General features: G+C 37.6%; 1 protein-coding gene across 1 annotated transcript in view; it reads right to left on the bottom strand.

The window, feature by feature from the left end:
* Positions 1-376: 376 nt before the first annotated feature.
* The window catches only part of UCHL3 (ubiquitin C-terminal hydrolase L3), a 40,870-nt gene continuing 23,521 nt past the window's right edge, over positions 377-17,725 (bottom strand). Inside the window, exons 7-9 of the mRNA XM_050333048.1 lie at positions 4,870-4,945; positions 2,367-2,425; positions 377-1,067 (exon numbers count right to left, since the gene is read on the bottom strand). Coding sequence (XP_050189005.1) covers positions 984-1,067; positions 2,367-2,425; positions 4,870-4,945 — 219 coding nt within the window. The 3' untranslated portion in view covers positions 377-983. The remainder of the gene's footprint in view (positions 1,068-2,366; positions 2,426-4,869; positions 4,946-17,725) is intronic.

Raw genomic sequence — 17,725 nt, 5'->3', positions numbered from 1 at the left:
GATCTAGTAGGTGGGGTGAGAAGGATGGCACAGGGGGAAGGGTATCACATAGCAACCAGTAATGCCACTTGACAAATTTACAATAGGTATTCCTAAAAGGGAGAAAAGTATATGACCATCACAGCTACTTTAAAATCTATAGTCTGTTTCTGTTGTTAAACAAAAATTCATTACAACAATTATTACTTTTCTATAATTTATTTCAGTTAGGTGAGATACTTCACATCGCTGTATTCATCTGTGTGTGCCCTCCGCAGTCCTACCATTTGAACTAGTCAGTGTGCCTTTTCTGGGGCAAAAATCCACATTGTTTTTCCACGTATACAAATAGCAAACATTGGTTTAACTAAAGCTTTTTGACAATTTATTAACATTATTAGGCTTGAGAAACAAAGTGAAGTTTTATTCAAAATGTAAACATTAGGATAATTTCAAAATGTTAGTGCTCACCAACAGGAAGAACAGTCCTTTTTCTGCTTTTTTTCTTCCATATATTTATTTATAAATAATGCACTGAAAAAAAGTCTTTGTCATTTGAGTCACCTGAAGAAATTCTTATAGTATTCTTGCGCCGTTATAAATAAAAGATGGAGATAGCCTCATATTCCAAGTTTTCACTCATTAACATACCATATACTCCACTCAGAACATTATCTGTTAATGATACAAACAATAATCCTGCTCTGAACTAGCTCATCGTTATCATGATGAAACATCACAGACAGTAATTTCTTAAAATTTTAAGGGGGTGGAAGGGAAAAAACCCACCACATAGAAATCTTGCACAAAATGCATGCTTGTATATAAATACCCAAATTTGCTGTAGGAACAAGCAGCAAAACATAGCAAGGACAAATGCAAAGTTTATTCCACATATGCTACAATTAATCAACACGTTAGGGAAGTATCAAAATTTGTACTATTAACATATGGCAACAGTTTATTGTTACAATACATTGCAATAGTCTCACTGGAAAAGGCTTTTAAGCTGCAGACAGTGCAATTGCATTAAATCTTAATTCTTCTGGGTCACGTTCCATGAATTTCTTGCAAACTTCTATTGCATCCTAGGGAAAAAAGTACAAATGAAAAAAAAATACAAAATGAAACCCAATATAAATCATGTTTATTTTAAAAAAACCAAACAACAAATCTGAAATATGAATATACGCTTTATACAAACTATGCTCAAAATGGACTTATCCATGAAGGTTTACTAAATAAACAATGTCACAAATCTACATAAACTGTATTTCTGAGGTGAGTTACCACTATTCAAGATTATTTTCAGTGCTCATATGGGCAGCCTAAACGAGAAAAAGTTTTATGTAGAACCTTAGAAACAATTTTTGTTTGTTAACTGAATATTACTTTGTGCAACAGATGTGTTGCTTGTCTGACTTTCTAAATGCAACTCTGACGTTTGCCTTGACTAGTACTCTGCATTCAGAAATTTTTCCTTTGTTTCAAGATGAATCTAAGCTGTGTGCGGTAACTGAAAGATCTTAAGTAATTCCTTCATCTAGCTTTAGGGTGCAATCTGGAGAACACATGTTATCAGTAAACCAGAAAAAAGCCACATATGAAATAAGGAAAGCTTTATCCAACTTCTCCCCCTGTCCAAACACAAACTGTATGCAAACTTTACAGACATTAGTCTATGCTATTAGACTATAAAATTATTTTGGTTTTTGTTTGGTTTTAGTTTTTCTGGGTTTTTTTGTAATGCTAATCCAGTCTGGATACCATAATAGTCAGATCTATGCATTGCTTTCTCTCAACTTCAACTTTGTATCACTCTGTGGGGATGACAGTTATCCTCCAAACAGAGTGTATCCCTTTCCAAATAGTTTCTCAGCTGAACAGCTCCTGAAAAAATAAGCACCCAAAAGAATCTGTTAAACTTGAGAATGATTATTAGCAAGACCCAGAAAGGAAATCAACTTCTGTCTAGTATGACACCTATCAAACTATAACTAAACCAAAGGAAAGAGAATGAAAAATTTTAAGTTTTCAATCTGATAACTTTGTCTTGTATACTTGAAAGGAGCAGAACTATATGAAAATCTCAGCACAGAAGACAAGTCAGTCTGATTTTTTGTTATAATCAACCTTTCTGACATTTATGTTATGATATTCTGTCATCTAGAGTTACAACAGGTGTGTTCCAAAATATCTGTTTTTAGAACTGAGTAAAACTAATTTTGTCTTACCATCCCACTCGCTCTATTTCTCATCGAACCATAAATACAGCAAGACTTGTACAGTATTTTCATATATATGTATACTATAAATTTTGTGGAAATACAGCAAGATTTTTTAAATATTTTTTTATAAGCCCATTTCAGAAGGTTCTCTATTCCTACCTCTAAAAAGGAATCATCACTGGTTTCCCCATGGTTTATTGGAAATGGCTTGCGCCCATCTGTTGAAAGACAAAGCAGGATTGAACAACACATTTATAAGTTTATAAAAGTTTCATTTTTCCAGTTAAAACTATTTGAACAGATTTTTTTGTACTTCACTTTCAAAAATGGTATCTCATTTTTCAAAAAGGAATCACACATGCAGCTGGCTTTTCCCTGATCTCTCCTCCATGGCTGACTGCTTCAACCAGTATAATTATGTACAGTCTGTCACACGAAAAAAATAATCCAAACCATGAAATATTTTTTTAATATTTTATTTGAAAACTTCAAGGCTGTAAGTTGCTATTGTTCTGCTGCTGGTATAGTACTTCTACTTTTTCCAGTAGAGTAGAAAAATTTCAACTGCGCTTGATGGGTTTACTCAGACAGACAGCTGTATGTCTGTGACCTTTGACAGCTGTGATCAGGGACTCCATTACAGAACAGAGTCTGGCATATCTGAAATGTTTCTCTCATTTAAAATAAATTAGCAAACAAGTCCAGGAGCTCTAAGTATTATGTACTTTCATAGCGTTTAAAAAGAGTTATAGTTATTTTTTCTCCCATTTGCAATATAACAATGCTATCATTATATGCATTTCAAAAATAATTTCATTCATAGAAATATGTTTAAGGTTACTTTCAAAGAGTTAACAGTAGGAAAACATATATCAGGGTATCCTCAGTATTTGCTGGACCAAATCCTTTTTGGCTCTGTCCTCCCTCTAAAAGACCTTTCCCTCTCCAAAGATGCCATACTTCCAAACTCCAAACTTTTGGATTTGCATGAGCAGTTTGCATGAGATTGTTCACTATTGTAACAACGATGACTGAAGATACAACAATGCAAAACCCTCAGAAAATGCCAAGGAAACAGAACTGAATGCCCTGAATTGCTGTAAGTTAAGTTTGATTTGATTCTTGGGGTTTTTTACATACATCTTGGCAGAGCAGCATTTTAATTTCATGTGCCTATAAATAACCTGTTTTCTATGGCAAAAACATCACAAGCATTTAGCATCCATGTGCTTCCTTAGCATTTTCTGCCTTCCAAAGCCCACATGCTGCCCACAGTGAGTGAAGCCAGTGAATTAATTGAAAAACCTTCTCCCATTTTCCTACTTTTCAGTTTGTTTTTTTTGCTTCCTTCCGCCGGTACAGAAAGAAGTTATTTTAAGAACAACAAAATAGTACTACTGGCATTCCACTGTACAGCAGAGCTAAATGCCTCTTCTTTTTCTATTTTTTTTTTGATTTTAAGAAAAAAATTCAAATGGATTTTATCTTGCATCATACTTACGAAAATAGCTAAACATGGTCATCAAAGTATGTAGTTTGCATTTCAAGCAGAGTAAATTAATAGGCAATGAAAACATATTATGGAAATAGCACACCACTAAAAGAAGAGCAAGCCATTCACCATGCCTTGAAATTTCGTCATAAAACATTTATATTGCATCCTACAGTACGTACCTTTTTGATCTAGTTCACTGACAGACACACAGAATCATAAAATACAGAAATGTGTCCCTATTGTTCATAACTTATCCCTGATAACACCGCTTAGATCAACTTAATATTAACACAAGCACTTCCTATATACTGCTTATGCCCCAGGCTGTGATTAGTTACCACCTGTTAAGGGCATTGCTTAATTATGTGTTGATTTTCAAATGATGAAAATGTTATCATCATAAAATACTGCAAAAATTATGATAGGAAAGACCAGCGACTTGCAGTTTTTAAATGCTGATCTACTTGCTGGTTTTCCGAAGAGCCAGCAGCAAAACCTAGTTGCCCAGCAACATATTTAAGATTGGACTCATTAGAGAATATCAGAGCAGAACTGAAGTGCTACACAATCTGAAGAAGGGGGGAAAAGAGCTGTAATTCAGAAAATAAAGACTACAGTTCTACAGTGAACTGTCTAATGACCACAAAAAAGTAGAGGAAACAAATGACCAGCCTATTAAAAATTAGTTGCAGATATTAATATCTGTTATTTTTGCAGAATATTAATATCTATTATTACACTTTCAGTTTAAACTGTATCATGCTACTTAATAGTACAGCTAACACTTCTAAAGCAGCATACAGTTAATTTAATACAAACAATGCAGAGACATAAATATAACTAGTTTCCTCTGAAATTTTGAGTGTTCATCAATTCTTTCTTGCTTCTTGTCCTTATAAATGATAACAGAAGTTTTGAGGCAGTCTAGTATTCTGTACCAGTTTATCTTAATAGGAGGGAGTTGAGGGAAAGAGAACCAAAACAAAAAAAGGAGGGGAAGAAGGCTACAATTGTTTGACAGAAACCCCCAGACCCTAAGATGCAGCTGAAAAGAACCTAAGCCTTATATAACATCAGGAAATCTCTCCTAAACTTTGACAGTTAACAGCATCACTACTTGCATTTGTTTCAAACAAATGGAGAGAGTGGACAAAAAGGTGTTCTTACCCAATTCATAGAGATGACCACCTACATTAACTAATGCAATAAAGTGAAGATCTACTTTTTCATCTATACTTGGTGCCTGCAAGACAAGACAAAAAGAAATTGTGTTCACTAAAACTCTTATCACAATATGGTTAATGAGCACGTATCACCATAATATGCAAAACACTTGAACGAGAGAAATCACAAGTGAGTCTGGATCTATACAGAATGGCAGAAGTCACAGTGCAGATCATTTTGCAATATGACGAACCTGTCTGCAATGCACAGACCAGTAAGAATACATGCAGTAAAGTATCTGGAAGTATTTCCAATTATGCCTCTACACAAAAGCCTTACTTTTCATTACTGAATTAAAAGTAGAATCAGATCAAATATGTTAACATCAAAACCAGATATTCATATAAATAGCAATTCCTTCACCAACCCATTGCCCATAATAAAGTGATGTAGGGCTCAACTCTGAAACCTGTAACATTTTAGAACTGAAAATATTCACTTGGTCAAAATATTTTTTTCCTCGTAAGCCAAGCAGAGTTGAGTTAACCTGTTTCCTCTCCACAGGCAATCAAAAGAAACAGCTTGCACATCTTAGGTGGGCGAGGAAAGAAAATAACCAGAGGTGCCTAGACTGAATTTTCAAAGAGGCATCATAGTAATTGTACCCAGAAAGGACTGAAGTGCAGTGACAGCACAAAGTGGCATAACATAAAGAATGGTTACAGTTGGTAAAGATTGATCTAACCCAGTACTGCTCTGACAACTACAGGAAGCAAAAGTTTTTTCAGAAGAACACTGGGCATGCACAACGCGTAGTGCTCCACCAACACACATTCCCAGCGTCCACTGAGCAGTAGTTTTTGAACTTCCGAGCCAAAAGGAGCATCACCACAGTTGTGTTCAACAGCAATTGATGGTGTTAATTCCTCATCGTTCTGTCCAGTCTGCATCCAAACTTCAATCCACAATTTTAAGTGATGCTGCTTTGAGCGAATGGGAAAAAGCACCTCAGTTTTTCTTCATTATCAAGAATCTGACTCGTGTGAAAATACATTTCATGCCATTTTCTTTCATCCTGTAATTACTGCTAGCCTTAAAAGATCCCAAAAGTGTAAAAATTTGCCAGAAACAAATTAGAATGTAAAATGTGTTGTAGAATCTTATAATCACATAATCTTTTCAACACTGGGCTAAAGGTACCTTTTTCCTGAGGTCATGAGAAAAGACTTAAAAAGATGATATAAACTGAAGAAGTTTAGCAAACAACCAAAAAAATAAAGCAAAGGACAAGAAGCCACCATTAGTCCTTTAATACATCAAGAAGGGCAAAGAACACAACATTACAGAGGAGCTATCATCAGTTTGCAGAATTTCTATGTAGCAAGCTCTAAATGAGAGAAAAATAAAAATAAAAATCCACCCAATCTCCCCTCACTCTCATTTGAGATTTACCTCCATGACCAGCTAAAGTGTGAAAGGTCCAAATACCCTGTTTCATGACTGCTTCAGAGAGTCTAGAATGGAGAAAACATTCCAGCCACTGAAGATGAAGCAGCTATCAAAAAGGACAAGAGGACCTTCCCACCAGAACTCCAAGCAGTCTAAGTGAAATGGCCTTTGATAATTTTGTTTTACAGAAGGCCAAATAGAGCCAGGGCTTAGGAAAAACAAGAACTTGCATACCCCAGTTGCAAACTTCAAAGGACCACAGGTTTTCTAACTTCCTGAAAACCACACAAGACAGTAGCTAACAACCAATGGAATCTTGTTGTTACTCCCACTGATCAACCAACTTTTTACAGACATCTAAACTGCAGTGTGACAAAAATGTGCAGACAGGCAAAGCTGAGGATCTTTGTAAAATCCCACATTGTGACGTAATTCCCTTTGTAGACATATGAATTCACACCTGTTCACTTATCAATTAAACCTACCAATTCAGAAATCTAGGCTTAAGGAATTTCAGGGTTAGGGGAAGACCACACCAGTTAGTCTCACTTTAGAGGGAAATGGCTTCGCATTTAAAAGCTGAACGTATTCTACCTGGGGCCCCTGGTGGTCCAGTGGTAAAGGCGCCGCGCTATCACCGCGGAGACCCGGGTTCGATTCCCGGTCAGGGCCACTCCCGGGCAGGTGGGGCTCGTCAGCCCTTAAAGGCAACCCACCTACGTCCTAAGGACCTCGCTGCCACCGTCCAAGCTCGCTTGGCCCCGGCAGATGAACCTTAGGATTAAAGGGTGGGCTCAGTTCCGCGCACACTGTGTCTCACCTAAAAAATCCAATGCGCAGGCTGGAAGGTGGAAAGACCTTCCCCGGATCTTCGCTCGCGAAGACTGGCCATTATTATTCTACCTGGGCTCAAAGTGACATGAAGTAGAGGAGCACAAAGTATCACTATTTCAAAGGATTTTGACAGGTTAGGATTTGATTTTGATCACATTTAGGACAAGATATAGTTGCCCCTTTGACCATTTCGAGGGTAGGTTCTCTGTCAAATTCTAATAAACACCCTTTCTACAGAGAGACACAATTGGCATGCTTGGAATGTGGAGCCTGTATACAGAAAGAAGACAGATAGGGAAGCCATCAAAAAAAGCATGATTAACTTTTCACAGAGTTTAGAGACAAACTCCTATAGAATCCTGCTGTGTTTTTGTACATGACTAATCTAAATAACATGCTTGCATTGTGCTACTGACACAACCCGTGAGAAATGTTGTGGTTTTACATTTTTAATTCCCCAGCCTGAGAGAATGAAAGTACCATGCCATTATTAAAGTTTCTACCATATGTTCTAATGCAGACATTCTCCTTCCCTTGGGATTTCTTTTCATCTAGTCTAGATAGTAGTAAGGAGCCCCTGGTGGTCTAGGGGGTAAAGGCGCCGCGCTATCACCGCGGAGACCCGGGTTCGATTCCCGGTCAGGGCCACTCCCGGGCAGGTGGGGCTCGTTAGCCCTTAAAGGCAACCCACCTACGTCCTAAGGACCTCGCTGCCACCGTCCAAGCTCGCTTGGCCCCGGCAGATGAACCTTAGGATTAAAGGGTGGGCTCAGTTCCGCGCACACTGTGTCTCACCTAAAAAAATCCAATGCGCAGGCTGGAAGGTGGAAAGACCTTCCCCGGATCTTCGCTCGCGAAGACTGGCCATTATTAGATAGTAGTAAAGTAGATCTTTTACATTTCTTGAAAAATTACGATTTCAGTACTTTTAACAGAGAACTATTTGCATAATCATAAGCATAGTGAGCCTGAACAGTCATGATGACCTAAACCTTTATATTATAAAGATCTGTTGCTTGTAACTTAGGCAAACAAGCAACTGGGTTAAACTTTCCTAATGTGATGAATCTGATTCAAAATCCTCCCACCTCTCACCTCCTGAGAGAAAAAACCCTAAACATATGTGTGCATGCGCACATGAACACAAACAACCCCCCACACAACAAGCAGCCTAGTTAGGCCAATTTTTACTTCACTGGGAAGCTCTGGAAATCCTAACACTTGAACCAGTAGATTTTAAATTTCAAAGGAATGGAAAAAAGAGGGAATGGCAGCTCCAGGGAGATGTCTTTTGTGGTCTCCTTGAAAAGCTACACCTTTGGCCGAGTTTTCAAGTTCCTAATAAAAACTGTCTGTGTGAATGTTTAAGAGAACAAGAGAACATGATCTTTAAAAAGTCTGCCTGCACGTTCATCCCTAGATAGTATTTTTTAAAACAGTTACAGAGGATTTTCTCTTGACTACTCTTCTGGTCAAAGACCTCAGTGACACAAACATCAGTAAAGTGTTGCAATGACCTGTTCCTCTAGATTTTTTCACTTAGAAGTCCACTTAGTGTGCAAAAGGAAACAGCAGGTTTGAAGGACCACATCTATGTATAAACCACAAGGAAAGAGAAAGACACAGGAGTCTAAATAAGATGATTGTCTAATCAGGGTTCAGAACTAACCTGTGGGATTCAAAACTCATTTTTCAAGCCTTCTGAAGTGCCGTAGCACACAGTGAAGAAAATGTGTATTTTTTTTTCCCATCCAGAAAAGACAGAAAGAGGACAAATACCAGCATCTTGGACAGCTTACAGAAACTTGTGTTATGGTTGCAACCTTAGTATAAGAAATAAGTGTTGGTAGTATGGGTTAGTAGACATCACTTTTCCAATTTACTTCTTCAAATGAAAATCCACCCTGAAAAATAAAGACTAGAAGACCTGAAACTGATTTAAAGAAGAAAAATACAGAAAGTTTAGCGCTCAAAGTGATAGTTCTAAGAACACAATCTCAACTGTAATTTTTATTCAAGTAACTGAGGTAATGCTCAATGAAAATATTAGAGTATATCTTCCTGAATACCGAGTCTCGCATACAAAAGCGACAGCCAAGGCGGTCGTGCCCTCTAATTTTGAATACCACATTAAAAGTACTTAAATGACCAAGTCCTAGTTTTTCAGAGGATTTGAGAGCTTTCTCTGCTAACCTATACATTCAAATTGAATAATAAACAATCGCTGACTGCTGTGAGAAGTCAATTTTAATTGACTTGTCTCAGGTCAATACTCGTTAGTAGATGATGTTGAAACAGAACATCTACATTCCTTCCTCTGTTCTTCACTAGCAGTTTCAAATCGGTAATTACAATGGTACTTTCCGAAGTTTTAACTATATAAACAATAATCCTTCCTACTACTTCTTATACTGAGAAATTCCTTTAATTTTACCTTTCACTGCTGCATGAAACTCTCCTCATGAACTAAAGCAGTCTTCTTTCCAGTTGTTGCACTAAACTTCAGAAACTCAATGATACACCCCATCGCTGTTTGTTTAATCATATCAACCTGTCCAATCAAATATAATTCTTCAAGTTTATCTTGCTAATGCACTTTGACCATTAACCCAATCTAAAAGACAATATTCAATTTTCATACATTTGAAATCCTTTGATCTTCAAATGTTGCTAAGTTAAAACAAAACTGTTCATAAAATTTGATGTATAACCGGTTTCTTTTCCCTAAAGCTGCATTTCTGGGACAAACTCACAATTGGGAAAAAGAAATTGTCTTCCTCTCAGGGATGTACTGAACAAACCTCACCACATCCTGCTTAAAATTTATTTATGAAAGACCACATTATAAAAGCAGATTCAATGTTACATGACAGATTTCAGGAACTTCTTCCAACTAAATCTTGTCTTTTTATTATTTCCTTACACTTGCTTTGGAGAGAAAGACACAAAGCAAGAAGCCTCACAAACCAGTTTAGTAGAATGCTTTGCAATATAAGTAGTGACTGGAAAAGGAAAAAACAACCACTTGTGTTAAGTCAAGAAAATGGCATCAAGAGTCTGTTGGGTTCTGGAAGAAGAGCACTAAAGACTGATAAGGAAAAGATAATTTTGCAGAATCTTGAGGAATAAAAAATTTCAGACACATCCAACTGAAAAATCATGACAAAAGTAACTAGAAAAAAGCAGTCTAAGAGAAGAAAAACCTTGGGAATTTAAATACACAAATTCACTCACAAGGAGTTACAAGAAGGCAAAGAAAAACATATCCAAAAATGAAGTTTACACAACGTATGGTTTAGATCCAATAAATTCTGAAGTCAAGGGGAAAAAGTGATGCAATTGCTATTGGGTAGATTAGGCGCCTGTATTTTCCATTTTGCAGCATGGAACATGCTTGGGCAAATATACTGTGTAGGACTGTGAAAGGCATTTGAATCTTGGTTGAAGTATTGCAGTTAAAACAAAGACCGCTGGAATGATGATCACAAGTTTTAGCAAGATTATTTCTGGCTCATTCTTACAAAACAGTAACACCTCTATTCATGCTCAATATACTGCAGTGAGTTTATGGTACTGAAATGCTCTGGAGTTTCACAGATGAACATGCACAGCTCAAAGTATCCCTTGCCCAGAATAATGAAAAAGAATTTCTGTGAAAAAGCTGCTGAGGGACTGTCTTGAGTGCTGGCACAAAAATGGAAAAGAAGTTCCCTTGCCAAGCACTGCCTTAGTATTTTTCTGGTCTGCTGCCATGGTAGACAAGCTGTCTCGAGCTTATTACCTCTGTATCCCCAACCACAGCTGGAATACTCAAGCATCAGGTGAGGTACGATTCCAAGCTACTGGACTAGTAGCATCTGATTTTGAATGGGAGGACATCAAGCAAGAAGGTGAAAGTCATAGATGAGTTCTATGAAGGATCAGAGTATCTGGATACAGAATACTTATGCAAACACATTTTAGATTCATAAGAAAGAGGAAGTATTCAGCAGTATGCTGCTCTAAATAGGTATTTCCTGTTTTTTTTTCTTTAAAGAACAGAAATTTCAGTCTGATTTAGAAAGTAAATGGGAAAAAACAACAAGCATGTTTTCAAATTTTAAAACTGTAGAAAAGATTCACAGAATTAGGAAATTACCTTGACATATAAAAGGCAGCAAAATGAAAGGCAAGCAAAGACACTAAAAGAACAGATAAGCTGGAAGAACGAGAGAAAATTGCAAGGAGTGAGGAAAAGTCAACATTACTAATGAAGCAGGTTGTTACATTAGCTTAAAAATTTGCCACTTCTACTGCAATCTATCAGATTTGTATAGAACATTTTAGGACAGTAGTTTCGATTTTTTTTTCCTCCTACTGTATGTTCTTAATTCACTTGGAGACCTACTCTAAGAAGGCATACTGGGTCTGGCTGAGATGGAGTTAATTTTCCCCATAGCAGGTCCTCACAGTGCTGTGCTCTATACTGGTAGCTGGAAAGGTGTTGGTAACACACCAGTGCTTTGGGTACTGCTGAGCAGTGCTGGCACAGCATCAGCACTGTCTCTCTAACACTCCATCTGGGGGTGGGCAAGATCTTGGGAGGGGTCATAGCCGGGACAGCTGACCAAAGGGATATTCCGTGCTCTCTGACATCTGCTCAGCAATAAAAGCTAACAGAAAGGAGGAGGAAAACGGGGGCGGGCATTTGTTTCTACAGTATTTGTCTTCCTGACCAACCACTATGCACACTGAAGCCCTGCTTCCCAGGAAGCGGCTGGACATTGCCTGCTGATGGGAAGTAGAGAATAAACCTTTTGTTGTCCTTTGCTTTCATGTGAAGCTTTTGCTTTATTAAACTGACTTTATCTTGACATGAATTTTTTTTCCAACTTATTTTCTCTCTGCCCTGGCCTGCTGAGAAGGGGAGTAGATAAAGCAGCTTGGTGGGCACCTGTGTCCAAGGTCAACCAACCACCAAAGTCAAGGAAAGTTTTCAAGTAGGGAAAGTGCTTTTATTTAAGGAGCATAAATAGAGTCTCCCAGCATCAAGACTTTCGCTCTAAATTTTGAAACAATCTACTGCCTGTCTGTCAATGTTTTAGTAGTAGAAATGTACTTAGAACTACAAGAAAGTTCAACTCTATTTTAAACACTATATACAGCATGTTTTCTCCTCTCCCCCTTTAAGAGCACGGATTTCTTGATAAAAGCAATATTAGAATGTACATATATTTCTCATAGATTAGTATACCAAACTATGTGGTATTCAGTGATAAATCTTTACATATAGGCCTTACAATTTTAATCTGTCAAATGAAGACAGGGTCTCAGGGGAGTTAAGTAATATTTTAAAACTTTTTAGTGGCAAGCTTCTGTTTTGCCAAATACAATTGTATTGAAGGCTATTTACTTTATAATTTTTTAAAAACATTTTTAAAGCAAATGTTCACTGCTAATGGATGAAGAGTTGATTTAGACATTTTCTTTAGTAATTAAAACTCTCTACTTGTTCTTTGCTATAATCACTACAGATTATGCTGTGATGTCCATCTTTAGATAAGTCACCATTTACTGTTGAAGTAAACTCATGGTAAATAATAATAAATATAAATAATGGCCAGTCTTCGCGAGCGAAGATCCGGGGAAGGTCTTTACACCTTCCAGCCTGCGCATTGGATTTTTTTTTTAGGTGAGACACAGTGTGCGCGGAACTGAGCCCACCCTTTAATCCTAAGGTTCATCTGCCGGGGCCAAGCGAGCTTGGACGGTGGCAGTGAGGTCCTTAGGACGTAGGTGGGTTGCCTTTAAGGGCTAACGAGCCCCACCTGCCCGGGAGTGGCCCTGACTGGGAATCGAACCTGGGTCTCGGCGGTGATAGCGCGGCGCCTTTACCACTAGACCACCCATGCGCAGGCTGGAAGGTGTAAAGACCTTCCCCGGATCTTCGCTCGCGAAGACTGGCCATTAAAAAAACTCATGGTCAATTAATGCTTTTGTTCTAGGCAGGCACACTCAAGCTCAAGTCTTTCTCAAAAAGTCTTTTGTTAACAACAAGCTTATAAAAGTCAAATTCATACATGAATTCAGTTTCAAATTACAGAAATATGTCATAGGATTTTCCATGCTTTGCAAAACAAGAAAATCCCCAAGAAAAATGTCAGATGTTTGTCAATGTCAATGAAATAAATATTAAATGGGGGAGGAAGAGGCATGAGTTGGGGAGAACTTAAATTTGTGCTTAACTCCACACCTCCTCAAATCCCAAGGTATTTAACTAACTCCAAATGATAACATCAAGAATGTTCCTTACTTCTGAATATTACAAGAGAGCTTGATACTTAATAATAGTAATTACTATTTGCATGAAGAGAGTCTGGGAAAAGGTCTCATCTTAAGATATTTATCATGATAAAAATATAAAATCTATAAAGAAATGAAAGCATTTGACACTAATTTTTAATAGCAGTAAAACATTAAGGATTCCCACTTGTGGAAAGACAGATCTGAATGAAAAATTATTTGGACCATGGTCAGAATAGTTATTTCACCTCAGTAAAAGATCCATATACCTCAATGAAGAATTTCTAGTAACACAGGTGGAATGTGATCATTATCAAAGAATGATAAAAACAAAATCAATGTTCCAATTTTGCATTTAAGACCATTTACTTCTACATATCAAGTTTTTTTTTTATACATGTGTGCACTGAAAGTGTGACCACTCCTTAAAAGCAGGATGAAATATGACTAAATGACTCTTTCAGTTCAGTGTTTCCGTTGGTGGCCATAGGACCATTTAGAAATACTGGTTATTCTGTGCATGTAATTTTTTTTCCAGATTTTCAAGGTACATTTGTGGTCGGCGAGTGAAGAAAGAAAAACGTATAAGCATTTGATGACAAGCTTTTCTGATTAGAATGTCTTCATCTTAAACCAGAATGTATGCCTACAAACTGGATAGAGAAACAGATGCCAACTGAGAAAGTAACCAGCCCCTTGGGATTACAGTAAACATTTTATCTTTACTGAAATACCCAGGGACCATTAAGCAAGACTTAATGAAAGAAATGGAGACTAGGCTTAGGATAAGAAAACTTTAACCAGGTCTCAAACACAGAAGAATTAATATCATGTGAAAAAGAATTAGAAGCCCCTTGGTTTAGCACATCCAAATGAAAGGCTGTGAAGATGAGGTGAAAAGAAGAGGCTGGATGTGGAGCCTATGGCAAAAAAAAAAAGAAGAAAAAGCCACTATATGAAAGGCAAACTTCCTCTATGCTTTGAAAATGATTTGGCACGTGTATTGAATCAAAAATACTTGGACAGCAAAGCATGAAATGATGTACTTTTGCTGTCCGACATGGGGAAAAGCGGAAAAAAACCCAACAAAACAGGAAGAAAGAAATCCTAAGAATGACCGAGAAAAGACTCCAACAAAAAATGATGCCTTGAAGACTGAAGTTACACAGCAGAAGGCCAGTCGTGTCAGAGTAAGAAAAGACTGACGATGGACTACACTTACAACAGAATGAAGCCCAACAGATGGAAGGCGTATCAAGGGCCGCCAACGACGAAGACGGATTGACGGACTGGTAGCCTTTGCAGGACCTACATGATTACGTTTGGCCCAGGAGAGGGATGCAGAGTGACACAATGGAGAAGCCTTCGTTCTGCTGTGGCTAACCTGAGGCTGCGATGAGGATGGTGGTGAAGACAGCGAGGACGATGACGACTACATAAAGATTAAAAAAGAACATACTTAGCCCACTTAAACTTCAAGTAACATCCCTAAAAAGGCAACTGCAAAAATGCCCGCTATTTAGCATACTGTCCTTTAACTGCTCAAATCACACAGATAATAATCAAGAGTGTGTTGAATTTGAACGAGAAGACAAAGGAACACTGAGAATAAGCAAAGACATCGTCCAAATATCAAGTTTATAATCAGATAAGCTAGAGGTTATTCACACCCAGGGAACTTCATAATAGGAACACAAGTTAACTGACTCATTCAAGAGACAGACTGTTGGAAAGTGAGGAGGGAAAGGATTTAAGGATCATCTCATGGAAGGAATAGTTGAAAACAGAGAGTGAATCAGTTTTGTCTACAGCTACAAAAGCTGTGAGCAACACCTCTTTGGTAATTTGGGAAAACTAGGTTGTGCTACTCTGGGATTTAAAATGAATCAAATAACTACTGTAACAGAGCCCAGAGTTTCTTTACTGTTCCATGTCTAACATAAAAGGAAAGCAAAGGAAAAGGGAAGCTTACCGTGGTGAGGTATGCAACTTCCTAAGTTTTTCACCTATTCTTCTAAAATAGCAGGCCAGTGGCAGTACTGCCATTAACACTCAGGATCCCTTTAGTATCCGTGGAAGCAGTGGGACTATGTTAAACCATTCAAATTGTTACTATTAGAAGAAAGACCACAGAAGTATTAAAAATGACTCTCAATTCCAACTGACAAAGTTATAGTAAATATATTAAGACCAGAAAGGACCATTGTGATGATTTAGTTTTGATCTTCTGTCCCACACAGGCCACAGGACCAAACAAGTTCAAGTTTTGTTTGAATCAGACATACTCACAAAACAAAAACAAACATTCAAGCTTAACAATTTTATTACTACTGAAAAAAAACCAGAATAAAATATTCCATCAATCCTGTCTAGAGCTACAGAGACAGTAAGTAACATATTCACACAGTTTACTAAATACATTTGCGCTAAATGCAAAGGCAACCTTTCTAGTCCTTCTTAGTGATCACGTAAACATGGAAAAATGGATTACATTAGTTCATCCACATCATCATCCACTATTACTTTCCCTATGTCATCTTTAGCCTTTCCGAGAACCCCTCACCGTCTGTCAAGAAATAAAGTTTATCTTTTGTGTTAATTACACAGCTTTTGTTTGGCCTCAGAAGAATACTCCTTTATTTGAAGCTAGGCAGTACAGATTGTCCTGCTTTGATGTCTGGTGCTCTACTATATCTTGATCTTTTTACACTGCCTGTAGGTTTTTGGGTGTATTTTAATCATAGAATGCTAGATGGTTTAGGTTGGAAAGGACCTTAAAGATCATCTAGTTCCAACTCCCCTGCCGTGGTCAGGGACACCTTTCACTAGACCAGGTTTGCTCATCCAACCTAGCCTTGAACACTTCCAGGGACGAGTCATACACAAACTTCTCTGGGCAACCTATTCCAGTGCCTCATCACCCTGACAGTAAAGAATTGCTTCCTAAACCTACTGTCTTTCATCTTGAAGCCATTCCCTCTTGTCCTGTCACTACATCTCTTGCAAATAATCTCTCCCCAGCTTTCCTGTAGGCTCCCTTCAGGTACTTGGAAGGCTGCAATTAGGTCAGCCCGTTATTGTCTTCCACACTGTTTAACAGCACAGATGTACAGTACACATGTTGGCACCAATCCCTGCAGAGACCCACCTGCAAACGTACTCATTGGTGATACCTGACTTTTCTGCACTGAGACCTGCCAGCTGCTTGCACATCCATTGAAGTTATGCAGGCAGCACAGAAACTGCAGCTCTTAAGGTGTATCTCAAATTACGCATTCAATGGAATGACTCTAGTAGGGGCTGTGAAAACAGAGCATTAAGACAGTTTCTCCAAAAAAGTAAGTATGTTCACTCATTAATCAATGCAGAAGTGCCAGTCAAAACTATTTACTTTCTTTGTATTATTTATTATTTTTAAAGCAAATAATTTTAGGTTTTTGTTGTTTGTTTGGTTTTTTTCTTTTTTCTATCAAGAATGGGACAATGAACTGGTTCTTTCTGCTCCCACATTGCTGACCTTAAAGAACGAAGATAGGGTTAGGAATTCCTCATAAAGAGCAAGTATCAAGTACAGTAGAAACTGTAGAGCTCAAAGATAAACATGGAGTGTTACCAAGTGTCATAACCTGTCCAGAGAACATAGTTTTCCACAGGTTTGTCACAGTTGTTTTTTTTAAATTTTAAGCATTCTGATCCACCTCTACATATCAGCAGCTCCTCATAAAAGAAGACAAAACCAGAAAACTTCCAAGCCAAAAATGCAGTTACATGAATCAAGAGGAATTTAGCAATGACAGTACTTTGAAACTTCTTCTACAAGAGAAGCTTACAAGAGTTTAATGGTTATTACAATTTATCTCTACCACTGATTTTTTTTTCCATGTTCTTTCTTGAAGAACTGATGTAAAATGAGACATTTTACATTTAGATTGCATATCATATGGCTTTAAAAACAATTTATTCTCAGCTTGCCTAAGGAAATTCTGAAAGATTACTCATAAAACACTGCTTCTAAAAGTCCTCACAGCCCACAGACCTCCCTATGGAGGGAGTGACCTGTAAGATTAGAACCTGCTGTGGGGCAGAAATTTAAGAGCTTTGCTGACTAGACAGTTCATGATAAAAGGCAAGACACCACAGTATATTTTACAATTTTCTAAGTTGCTGACAGCTTACAAACAGACAAGATTGTTAAGTCTTCCAAGAATCTGCAGTATAGTACCTGTTTACTGAGAAAGAATTAAAATGAAACCAAAAAACCCTGCTAAGAGTATGAACTTACTCTGGCTTTGAT

The sequence above is a fragment of the Myiozetetes cayanensis genome, unplaced genomic scaffold (assembly GCF_022539395.1).
Source record: "Myiozetetes cayanensis isolate MyiCay16 unplaced genomic scaffold, myiCay2020 scf5-8, whole genome shotgun sequence".
Classification (NCBI taxonomy): domain Eukaryota; kingdom Metazoa; phylum Chordata; class Aves; order Passeriformes; family Tyrannidae; genus Myiozetetes; species Myiozetetes cayanensis.
Note: the sequence above shows the minus strand (reverse complement) of the source record. Positions and strands in the feature narration are given on the sequence as shown.